The sequence below is a fragment of the Lynx rufus genome, unplaced genomic scaffold (genome assembly GCF_022079265.1).
Source record: "Lynx rufus isolate CCGP_SWC_20201006 ecotype Redwood Valley unplaced genomic scaffold, mLynRuf1.p SCAF_2, whole genome shotgun sequence".
Classification (NCBI taxonomy): Eukaryota; Metazoa; Chordata; class Mammalia; order Carnivora; family Felidae; genus Lynx; species Lynx rufus.
The window spans coordinates 73,887,116-73,899,723 of record NW_025814834.1 but is presented as its reverse complement, the minus strand read 5'-3'; the positions used below and the strand labels follow the sequence as shown (position 1 = coordinate 73,899,723).

The following is a 12,608-nucleotide window of genomic DNA, read 5'->3' as shown; positions in this document are numbered from 1 at the left end:
ATAAACATTTAAAAAAAATAAATAAAATAAAAGGTAGGACTCAAACTGATCTTCTTCATAGCTGTGAGAAGTAAGTGAAATGATTCATTTTCATAAATACCAAATAAAAGTTGTGCTGTCTAGTTAACAATAGGTTTACAACCTATTGGAAATATGTACAAACCCCTCCTCCTCCCCACAATGGAGTCTGAATCCCTTACACACTTCACTTCCTGTTTTTTCTTCCCCCTTCCCATTTCACAGGCTTATTTTCCACCGGCTTTGCAATGAGCATGCGCCAAAGAAGTCTGTGCGTCACCTCAAGGAGTATACATTTGTTCCAATCAGACTACTTTTGCCTTATAAGGGCATAGGTGACTTCCGGGTAAGGCTGTAACATCTGTAGTACTCAGCCAATGAGGAACCAGGGGAGGGACTTGCATGCTAGGAGATAAATTGCCTGCTGTAACAGTCCCCAGTGTGCCTGTCCATCAGACAATGCTCTTGCAAGAATGTTGATTAAAGCCTCATTTCACTGTGCTCTGAGTCTCTGTATCCCTCCTTTGATTGGGTCAGTGCGCTTATTTCTCACAATAGCCACAGCAGCCTGATTATAATGATCCCCCCGGAAAAACAAAAGAACAAAACCCACACCCGTCTCGCTCTTGCTTAATGAGCTCTAAAATCTCTTTAACAAGGTTGAGATGGGGAAAGGAGAGAGAAAGTTTATTTTATAATTAGAGACTTCAACTAAGTGCATGGTTGAGTTAACATTTCATTGTGACTGAGTTTCAATTAAAGTGTAATTAATCAATCAACACATATAAATGATATATTATTAATTTTTCCCAGCTTTAGTGAAAGGTGGGAAGAAGAAAAAAAAAGGAAGGCAAAGAGGCAGGGTGAGTAGGGGCTCTTAGAAGAACAAAAAGTTTCTGCCCAGGAGGAACCACGACCATTGCCACAGAGATGTAAGAAAAAAGCCTGGGTCAGGAAAGGTTTGGACTTCACCTACGATTGCCTAGTATATGAAGACAAGTAAAAGCTGTAACCAGAGTTGGATCAAGAAGCTACTAAAGCAAATAACTCTACTTGATAAGATTTAAGGTTTTCCTTGTTGTCACTTATTCCTTAACACTAGCAATTTCACATAAATGAGTTTCACTTATAGGCAATACATTAAGAAATATAAGAAATATAGTAAAAGGCTTACTTTAATTGACTATAAACGTGTCACTTGAATAATTATCCTTTCTTTTAACATACATATTCTTTGGGGGTAACTGGATGGCTCAGGCAGTTAAGCATCTGACTTAATTTGGGCTCAGGTCATAAACATGGTTTGTAGGTTTGAGCCCTGTTTCAGGCTCTGCACTGGCAGCACAGGGCCTGCTTAGGATTTTCTCTCCCTTTCTCTCTGCCCTCCCCCCTGCTCTCTCTCTCAAAATAAATTAAAAAAAACTTTGAAAATATATATTCTTTGAAGAGAATTTAGAGGTCAATATACTATAATAAAAGGCATATTTTCCTATAAAATATTCTGCAGAAACTTCACATGCAAAACACACATGAGGTAAGCTATTGATCTGACCCTACAGTGGCATTTCTGGCTTTACTCATTAAATTAATTTTAATATAGAATCTACACTACAGAAAGGGTACCCGGGTGGCTCAGTTGGTTGAGCGTCTGACTTAAGCTCAGGTCATGATCTCACAGTTCGTGAGTTCAAGCCCCACACTGGACTCACTGCTGTCAGCGCAGAGCCCAGTATGGATCCTCTGCCCCCCTTTCTGTCCCCCCACCTGGTGCTCTCCCCAAAAAAATATTTTTAAAGAAGAATTTATACTACAAAAGATGACCCTGTCAAAGATGAATTTTAAATCCCCTAGTGTTGTATTTGTTATTCAGAAGAGGATTTGTCATTTTCAGATACAACTAAAAGTCCATTTTCTTAAAAAAATGTAATGTGTTTTAAAAACTTTTATAAAACATATTTTGTGTTTACTGCAGAACAAAATCACAGTGAATTACAAGTAACATAATTCCATGGGTACATTTTTCCATTGCAGTCAATTATTATTAGTACTGATTTATAAATTTCCACTAAAGAAGAGCTTCACATCTTAAAATCAAAATTCATAGTTACTAAAAATTCATGCTTCAAAACAGTTTCTTAACTGTGTAATAAAGAGCTCAATGAGGTGAGTATTTTCATCATGTTTCAAGCTTATAAAATTTTTACAACCATTGTTTGGGGAAATTACTTTAGAGGAAAGAGAACCCTCATTCAACAAATAGTCAATCTAAAAACTTATTGATTGACTACATTTCAACCACATAGTAATTATGAAAACAGTAAAGCAGAAGTAAGCAGCCTTCAACAGAAATAAAAATTGAGTGGCAAAAATCTACATAATTCAAGTAGCTTTATCTTATCACCTGGCTATGTCTTCTAACTGCAGATCAACATCTTGAAGTTTCTTTTGATATTTCTCTGTAAAGTTATAGAACTCATTAAGAACTGAAGATTTTAAATCAGGGTATGGGCATTCCAAGGTTTCTAATTCCATGGGCACTTCACTAAGCAGGTTACATCTTTCTTCTGAAGAATGATCTAGTATCTGAAAAACAGTTTATGATTGTTTTATTTAACATAAATGACAAATTGATAAACAAATTATTATATGCATCACACTTACTTTCATACTCCAGTCTGAAAGATAGTTTTCTATTTTCTGTTGCTCCAGGCTAAGTCTTTCAAAGACAGCTTTCAATTGTGTCTTCACAAAGTCAACCTGTAACATATAGATAAAAGAAAGTCCCTTTGAGAACCTGTGGAAGAGGGTTTAAGAGATGCCATAGCCAGGCAGTGCTTTCCAGAAGGGGGCTTTTCAGACATCGATCCTAAAAATGGAGCTAGGAGTATGGTGGGGTCATAGACACTCTATACCCTCATTTGGGTTTTGTTTGTGGTAAGGCAGAGAGCTTACCAGACTATTTCTGGCTCAATCACCCCTTCTTCCGCTAGCATCCCTGCCTCCAGTCCCCAGCTGGACATGGGGTTTTTAATACCTTTTTAAAAAATATATTATTGGGGCATCTGGGTGGCTTAGTTGATCGAGCGTCCAACTTCTGCTCAGGTCATGATCTTGCAGTTCATGGGTTCAAGCCGTGTGTCAGGCTGTGTGCTGACAGCTCAGAGCCTAGAACCTGCTTCAGATTCTGTGTCTCCCTCTCTCTCTGCCCTTCCCCTGCTCGCTCACTCACTCTCTCTCTCTCTCTCAAAAATAAAAATAAAACATTAAATTTTTTAAATTATTTTAAATATATTATTTATGAAATCAATATAACAACACTACAGAATAACTGAAAAATAGTAAGAAAAATCACCTAAAAGTTTATATCTAGTGCAACTATGACCATGGAGCTTACGGTCTAGTCAGGGGAGGCAGTCAGTACACTCATAAAAAAATAGATAAGAAAATTATCAAAAGGAGGTAGGTGATGTAAAAACAGGGTGAGGTAGGGACTCCTGGGTCTCAGTTGGTTAAGTGGCTTCGACTCAGGTTATGATCTCACAGCTCAGGAGTTCAATCCTCACGTCAGGCTCTGTGCTGACAGCTCAGAGCCTGGAGCCTGCTTCAGATTCTGTGTCTCCTTCTCTTTCTGCCCCTCCCCTGTTCTCTTTCTCTCTTTCTTTCTCTCTCTCAAAAATATATAAACTTTAAAAAAATTAAAAAACAGTGTGAGATAATAGAAAATGACTGTAGCTTCTCTCCTATGGGTGATCAGGAAAGGCTTCTCAGAGGAGAGAACATTTAAACTAAGACCTAAGTGACAAAAAGTGCCATCAGTGGGACAGAGAAAACAGACGATGCAAAGGCCTTGAGATGAGGAGTCTGGTATGTATGAGGAACAGACAGGAGGCCAGCCTCAGTGTGACAAAGTCTAGGAGAAAGGGGGAAGTGCCAGGTAGGAGATGAGGTTGAAAAAGGGGGCTGGATGTACAGGGAGGAATTGTGGGCCAGCAGGAGCTCTGCAGGGATCTACCAGGGGGATGACTGGACCCCACTGCACTGAAGGTAGAATCCCAAAAGGCATTGTAATGGGGGGCAAGAATGAGTGCAGGGAGACTAGTCATGAGGCCATCATAACTTTTCAGGTGAGAAATAAGCATGCTTGGATAGATTCAGGGGTATGTTTAAGATATTGAAGAGACAGAATTTGCTATACCTTCTATTTAAATACAAGACACATGTTTGTTTCTTATGTCAAACTGTTCTAGTCGGGATAAAAATGAGGTATTACATTGTTAAAAGTAAAGGTAATATACTGACCTCTTCCAGTACTTTCACTGAGTTAAACTCAGTATGTGAGTATGAATGCTTGGAAATGTGATGCTGTCTGTATTTCAGATCTGCTCTCAACTGCTGAATAGGATTTATCACATTTTTAAGATACACGCACCATTGTTCTGATAACTCTTGTTCTATGGAGAAACAAAATTAAATCCAGGTAACACTTTATTATTTTTTTAAGTTTATTTATTTACTTTGAGTATGTGTGTGTGTGTGTGTGTGTGTGTGCACACGCACACATGCAAAAGCTGAGGAGGAGCAGAGGGAAAGGAGAGAGAAAAACTCCCAAGCAGGCTCTGCACTGTCAGAGCAGAGCTGACAAGGGGTTCAAACTCACAAATGGTGTGTGCGTGATCATAGCCTGAACCTAAACCAAGATTCAGCAACTTAATCAACTAAGCCCCCAGGCGCCCCAAGGTAATATATTACTATTTTAAATTTCTTCAAGAACAGGACATTAAGAGTGCAGATTTAGCTTTAGATTCCTTTAGAAAAAAAAAAAAAAACTGGCAGTTAACAGTAAGAAAACATAAAGTGAGTGGCCCACTTTCATCTTCAAAACAAAACTCCCCTTTAAATATAGGATAAAAACAAACAAAAAAAAAACCTCACCAAAATTTGTAAGGTCAGTAAGCCATTCATTTCCAATGTTCTCTTCATTGAGAAAGGATTTTATTTCAGATTCCATTTTATACCTGAAATAGACATTATCTCTATCAGCTTTTTAAAAATAATCATAAACATACATGGGTTTAAAAATATCTAAAAATAGAAATTTAATCTATTTTTTTAATGTTTATTTATTTTTGAGACAGAAAGAGACAGAGCATGAACAGGGGAGGGTCAGAGAGAGACACAGAATCTAAAGCAGGTTCCAGGCTGTAAGCTGTCAGCACAGAGCCTGACACGGGGCTCAAACTCATGGACCGTGAGATCATGACCTGAGCCGAAGTCGGACGTTTAACCGACTGAGCCACCCAGGCGCCCTTAGAAATTTAATCTAATGTGGTCCCATTCACCTATTCATGTATTCAGACCATATACTAAATTCCTAATATGGATTGGACACTTGCCAGACACTGACACAGAAAGAAGCACAGATGAACACTTCAGTTAGAAGTAACAGCGTGAGCAAAGGCAAGTGCCTGGCACATCCTGGCAATGTTTCCTGTGGAAAGAGCTTAGGGCACTAGGAAGCCACTGAGGGATATTAAGATGATCTCACCTGCCCAGCAGATCTGTGTTTCAGAAAGATTCCTAGGCAGGGGAACCTGGGTGGCTCAGTAGGTTAAGCCTCCGACTTTAGCTCAGGTCATGGTCTCATGACTCATGGGTTCAAGCCCCACATGGGGCTCTGTGCTGACAGCTCAGACCTGGAGCCTGCTTTAGATTCTGTGTCTCCCTCTCTGCCCCTCCCCAACTTGTGCTCAGTCTCTCTCTCAGAAAATGAATGAGCATTAAAAAAAAAAAAGAAGAAGAAGAAAGAAAGATTCAAATGAGGATGAGTTGGAAGGAGGGGTAGTCAAATAAAAACAGAAAATGAAAAGGAGAGGATCAGGTTAACCTGGACCAACAAGGTAGTTATTCCAAAAGTTAAGAGATGATGAGGTCCTGAACTAGAGAAATGAGAGTAAAGGTATGTTTTGTTTTTATAGACTAATAAAAGCAATAAATCTTAATGATTTTTATTTTATTTCAATATACTCATTTTTAGAGTACAACCATAACCAGCTGAAACTGGACATCTGAAAACATTGTAGTCTATCCCTTGCTTACGGCAGATTTAACGAAATCATAGAAAAGAGTTTTGATTTGTTGTGATTGTTAAAATATAATATTGGAAATGGTATAAAATAAGAAATTATCAACAATTATAACACTTGATTACAATTATTATTTTTATGTTTGCATATAAGTTTCTAGCCCTTGTCCACAGGCATATGTATGTTAAATAACTATAATTATGAATTAATTGGTAATTAATGGTAATATTCATCATCTTATAATGGGGTTTTTCAATAACATTTAAGATATTTCTAAATAATTCTCATAATTATCCTTTATTTTAATGGCTGCATGGTATTCTATTTTATATATGTGGCATCATCTTCTAAACCAACTCATTTACATGGGACAGAGACTTTATTTGCATGTATAAGGGGGGGGTGCTATTGTAGATGACACTTCGCTGTCTACTCTTTATGTAGTTTTTGCCAGAAGTATTTTTAAGATTACATTTGAAACTGTTACATGGAGAATGGGTGCAAAACCTAAGCTCTAAAACCAGAAATTATTTCATAGTGGATTTGTATAAACAAAAACATAGTACTTATCAACCTTCTAGCTCTCCTACCTATATTTCAGCATCCAGAAAGTCATAGTAAAACATATAAGCCAACAGGAGAAGTGGTTTTGTTCACACAGGAGACCAACCTGCTACTTGCATGTAATAATTCTGGTAAGTTCCATCCTAGCTTCCTAGATTAACAACCTTACCCATCTGCCAAGACCAGCCCTTTTTGATGATTGTCCTGATGGCCCAACAAAATCCAAAAGCATTTTTTATGCCTTCTAGAACTATGACAATCTGAAACTAGCTTGTGAATGAAGGCTAACATTTCCTGAATTGTGTTCTATAAAACAGTAATGTCAATGAGATGCCATGGGGAGGGAGGGGGATGGGAAATAGTAAATAAAATCAGATATGTTTCTACAGTGAAGGATTTCTCAAAAACTTGATTATGCTAAAATACAACGAGGTTATACAAAAACGGTAGGAAATGTCTTTTCTAATTTATAGGAACATGAAATTCATTATTCTCCATGGAGTAACTTGCAGAATATTTGTTTTGCAGGATATGATTTAGGAAATATAAAGATTGTGGTGCAACTCAAGAGCATTAAAAATGGTAACTCTGGAGAAGAGAACCCTGCCCTGTTCATCAATGACATGCTAGACTAGGCCCCCAGGTTCTTCAAGTTGGAACTCTGTGCAGATTACAACCTCCTCCCCATCTGAAGAGGGAACAAATATAAGGCAACTTTCTGTGCCCATGTATGCCAATTTAAGTACCCCCAATGCTGTATGGGCTATCCTCTGTTTCCAATAAATATGATGGTACTACAAAAAAAGGCCTCTTGAGTTCTTGTGTGACCATTTGCCTAGATGATATGTTAATCTACTTCCTAGATCTGCCTAGTTGCAATGTAACCACCTGTAAGGTAAACCAGCCTGGTGAAGGGTGTTCTTGAACTCTCAGGAGTCCACTGTCATATAGGTCCTCATCCTTCCAGGAGGGTGCCAAAGTTATAGATGTAGAATCTGTCTCCTCAGAACATCAAACATCCCCAGAGCTTCCTGAGATGACTAGGCTAGCCACTTAATTACCAGTTTTGGTAGAACAAGCAAACTACAGGTCCAAGAATGGTAGTCAGAAGCCATTTAAGCAAACAATTAGCAAAGGGACGTGGATCACGAAAGGCAGAGCAAGAGAATACGTTAAAGTTCCAATAATGGAATTAATAGCCAGGAGACCTGCAGAAAATCAGCAGGTCAGAAAGGTTGGTTCCTTAGAATCAGCTATTGCATCCACTTCTCAGTTGAAAGAGTCTATCCCAAGTGAGCAAACCACAGAGGCAACAAAGGGAGTCACAGAACCAATGGCTAGAGAATGAACTCAGGAGCTGGGCTTAGAGAGTTCTCTGATGCTCTGAGTCATACAGTGTGAATGCTGGTGTTAATTTTATCTTTAAAGATGCAGTTACAGACAACATTTAATTGTTGTTGGTAAAACCTCATGATATCCTCTGTAAAAAGGTGATATTTAAAAAATGTAATAAAACTAAAAGCGTGAGCAAAAGACTATATGTATTCCTAACAGAGATTTGGTTATAAAACATCCCTGTGTAATGAAAGTAGTAAGGTGTACAAATAAACCCTGCAAATTTTATGATTCAACAATTCTTGTTAAAATAAAAATTATAGGGCTGCTTGGGCGGTTCAGTAAGTTAAGCATCTGACTTTCGATTCTTGCTCAGGTTGGGATCTCATGGGTTTTTGAGTTCAAACCCCACATCAAGCTCCATGCTGACCATGCGGAGCCTGATTGAGATTCTCCCTCTCTCTGCCCCTCCCTAGCTCATGCGTGTGCTCTCTGTCTCTCTCAAAATAAATAAAGTTTAAAATAAAAACTGTCTCTCTAAAGAAGACATCCAGATGGCCAATAGGCACATGAAAACATACTCAATGTCATTCCTCATCAGGGAAATACAAATCAAAACCACACTGAGATACCACCTCATGCCAGTTAGAATGGCTACAATGAACAAATCAGGAGACTATAGATGCAGGAGAGGATGTGGAGAAATGGGAACCCTCTTGCACTGTTGGTGGGAATGCAAATTGGTGCAGCCACTCTGCAAAACAACGTGGAGGTTCCTCAAAAAATTAAAAATACAACTACCTTATGACCCAGCAATAGCACTTCTAGGAATTTACCCAAGGGATACAGGAGTGCTGATGCATAGGGGCACTTGTACCCCAATGTTCATAGCAGCACTTATGAACAGTAGCCAAATTATGGAAAGAGCCTAAATGTCCATCAACTGATGAATGGATAAAGAAATTGTGGTTTATAGACACAATGGAATATACTTGGCAATGAGAAAGAATGAAATGTGGCCTTTTGTAGCAACGTGGATGGAACTGGAGAGTGTTATGCTAAGTGAAATAAGTCATACAGAGAAAGATAGATACCATATGTTTTACTCTTAGGTGGATCCTGAGAATCTTAACAGAAGACCATGGGGGAGGGGAAGGGAAAAAAATTTGAGAGGGAGGGAGCCAAACCATAAGGGACTCTTAAAAACTGAGAATAAACTGGGGCGCCTGGGTGGCTCAGTCGGTTGAGCATCCAACTTTGGCTCAGGTCATGATCTCACAGCTCATGAGTTCAAGCCCTGCATCAGGCTCTGTGCTGACAGCTCGGAGCCTGGAGCCCACTTCGGATTCTGTGTCTCCCTCTCTGTCTGCTCCTAACCCACTCACATTCTGCCTCTGTCTCTCTCAAAAATAAACATTTTTTTTAAATAAAAAAAAAACTGAGAATAAACTGATGGTTGATGGGGGGTGGGAGGGTGGGTGATGGGCATTGAGAAGGGCACCTGTTGGGATGAACACTGGGTGTTGTAAGAAAACCAATTTGACAATAAATTTCACATTAAAAAACTAAAAATTAAAAAAATAAAATAAAATAAAAACTGTCACAGAAAAGGTGGTCATAAGAGGGAAGTATATAGTAATCCAGGCCTTCCTAAAGAAGGAAGAAAGTTCTCAGAAATACAACTTAACCTTACATCTCAATGAGCTGGAAAAAGAAAATCAAATAAAACCCAAAACCAGCAGAAGACAGGAAATAATAAAGATTAGAGCATAAATCAGTGCTATTGAAACCAAAAAAACAGTAGAACAGATCAATGAAACCAGGAGCTGGTTCTCTGAAAGAATTAACAAAATTGATAAACCCCTAGCCAGTTTGATCAAAAAGAAAAAGGCAAGGACCCAAATATATAAAATCAAGAAAGAAAGAGGAGAGGGGCGCCTGGGTGGCTCAGTGGGTTGTGTCTGACTTCAGCTCAGGTCATGATCTCACAGTTCGTGGGTTCGAGTCCCACATCAGCTTCTGTGCTGACAGCTAAAGCCTGGAGCCTCCTTCAGATTCTGTGTCTCCTTCTCTACCTGCCCCTCCTTGACTTGCACTCTGTCTCTCTCTCAAAAATAAATAAACATTAAAAAGAAAAAGAATGAAAGAGGAGAGATCACAATCAACACTGCAGAAATACAAACAATAATAAGAGAATGTTAGGAGCAATTATACGCCAATAAAATGGGCAATCTGGAAGAAATGGAAAAATTCCTAGAAACATGTAAACTACCAAAACTGAAACAGGAAGAAATAAAAAATTTGAACAGATCTATAGCCAGTAAAGAAATTGAATTAGTAATCAAAAATCTCCCAAACAACAAGAGTCCAGGGCCAGATTGCTTTACAGGGGAATTCTACCAAACATTTAGAGAAAAGTTAACACCTATTCTCTTGAAACTGTTCCAAAAAATAGAAATGGAAAGAAAACTTCCAAACTCTTTCCATGAAGCCAGCATTATCTTGATTCCAAAACCAGACAAAGACCCTACTAAAAAGGAAGCATAGCCCAATTTTCCTGATGAACATGGATGCAAAAATCCTCAACAAGATACTAGCCAACCAGATCCAACAATACATTAAAAAAAATTATTCACCATGACCAAGTGGGATTTATGCCTAGGATGCAGGGCTGGTTCAATATCCACAAAACAATCCATGTTATACATCACATCAATAAAAGAAACGACAAGAACTACATGATCCTCTCAATAGATGCAGAGAAAGCATTTGACAAAATACAGCATCCTTTCTTGATAACAACCCTCAAGAAAGTAGGGATAGAAGGATCATACCTCAAAATCATAAAAGCCCTATATAAAAGATCCACTGCTAATATCATCCTCAATGGGGAAAAACTGAGAGCTTTCCCCCTAAGGTCAGGAACAAGACAGGGGGGATGTCCACTCTTGCCACTGTTATTCAACATAGTATTGGAAGTCTTAGCCTCAGCAATTAGACAACACAAAGGAATAAAAGGCATCCAAATCAGCCAGGAAGTAGTCAAATTTCACTCTTTGCAGATGACATGATATTCTATATGGAAAACCCAAAGATTCCACCAAAAAACTGCTAGAACTGATCCATGAATTCAGCAAAGTTGCAGTATATAAAACCAATGCACAGAAATTGGCTGCATTCTCATACACCAACAATGAAGCAACAGAAAGAGAAATCAAGGAATCGATCCCATTTACAATTGCACCAAAAGCCATAAAATAGCTAGGAATCAACCTAAACAAAGAGGTGAAAAAACTATACACTGAAAACTATAGAAAGCTTATGAAAGAAATTGAAAAAAATGAAAAAAAGTATTCCATGTTCCTGGATTGGAAGAGCAAACACTGTTAAAATATCAATACTACCCAAAGCAATCTACATATTCAATGCAATCCCTATCAAAATAACAACAGCATTCTTCACAGAGCTACAACAAACAATCCTAAAATTTGTATGGAACCAGAAAAGACCCCAAATAGCCAAAGCAAGCTTGAAAAATAAAACCAAAGCTGTTGGCATCACACTCCCGGACTCTAAGCTGTATAACAAAGCTGTAATTATCAAGACAGTATAGTACTGGCACAAGAGCAGACTCTCAGTTCAATGGAACAGAATAGAGAACCCAGAAATGGACCCACAAACATATGGCCAACTAATCTTTGGCAAAGCAGGAAAGAATATCCAGTGGAATAAAGACAGTCTCTTCAGCAAGTGGTGCTGGGAAAACTGGACAGCAACATGCAGAAGAATGAACCTGGACCACTTTCTTACACCATACACAAAAATAAACTCAAAATGGGTGAAAGACCTAAACATAAGACAGGAAGCCATCAAAATCCTCTAGGAGAAGCAGGAAAAACCTCTTTGACCTCGGCCATAGAAACTTCTTACTCAACACGTCTCTGGAGGCAAGGGAAACAAAAGCAAAAATGAACTATTGAGACCTCATCAAAATAAAAAGCTTCTGCACAGCAAAGGAAACAATCACCAAAACTAAAAGGCTACCGACAGAATGGGAGAAGATATTGGCAAATCACATATCAGATAAAGGGTTAGTATCCAAAATCTATAAAGAACTTATCAAACTCAACACCCAAAAAACAAATAATCCAGGGAAGAAATGGGCAAAAGACATGAATAGACACTTCTCCGAAGAAGACATCCAGATGGCCAACCTACACATGAAAAAATGCTCAACATGACTCATCATCAGGGAAATACAAGTCAAAACTACAATGAGATACCACCTTACACCTGTCAGAATGGCTAACATTAACAACTCAGGCAACAACAGATGTTGGTGAGGATGAGGAGAAAGAGGATCTCTTTTGCACTGCTGGTGGGAATGCAAATTGGTGAAGCCACTTTGGAAAACAATATGGAGGTTCCTCAAAAAATTAAAAATAGAACTACCCTATGACCCAGCAATTGCACTAGTATTTATCCAAGGCATACAGGTGTGCTGTTTCAAAGGGCCACATGTACCCCAATGTTTATAGCAGTACTATTGACAATAGCCAAAGTATGGAAAGAGCCCAAATGTCCATTGATGGATGAATGGATAAAGAA

The 12,608-nt window shown here is 38.5% G+C and overlaps 1 protein-coding gene across 2 annotated transcripts in view; it reads right to left on the bottom strand.

Annotated features, from left to right (window-relative positions):
* The window catches only part of CCDC148 (coiled-coil domain containing 148), a 182,288-nt gene that overhangs the window by 158,836 nt on the left and 10,844 nt on the right, over window positions 1-12,608 (bottom strand). Inside the window, exons 4-7 of one of the 2 annotated variants that reach the window (XM_047085875.1) lie at window positions 4,951-5,033; window positions 4,318-4,469; window positions 2,680-2,775; window positions 2,420-2,601 (exon numbers count right to left, since the gene is read on the bottom strand). In XM_047085875.1, coding sequence (XP_046941831.1) covers window positions 2,420-2,601; window positions 2,680-2,775; window positions 4,318-4,469; window positions 4,951-5,033 — 513 coding nt within the window. Of the gene's footprint in view, window positions 1-2,419; window positions 2,602-2,679; window positions 2,776-4,317; window positions 4,470-4,950; window positions 5,034-12,608 lie in introns of those variants that run through there. The other variant, XM_047085876.1, reaches the window with a different exon arrangement.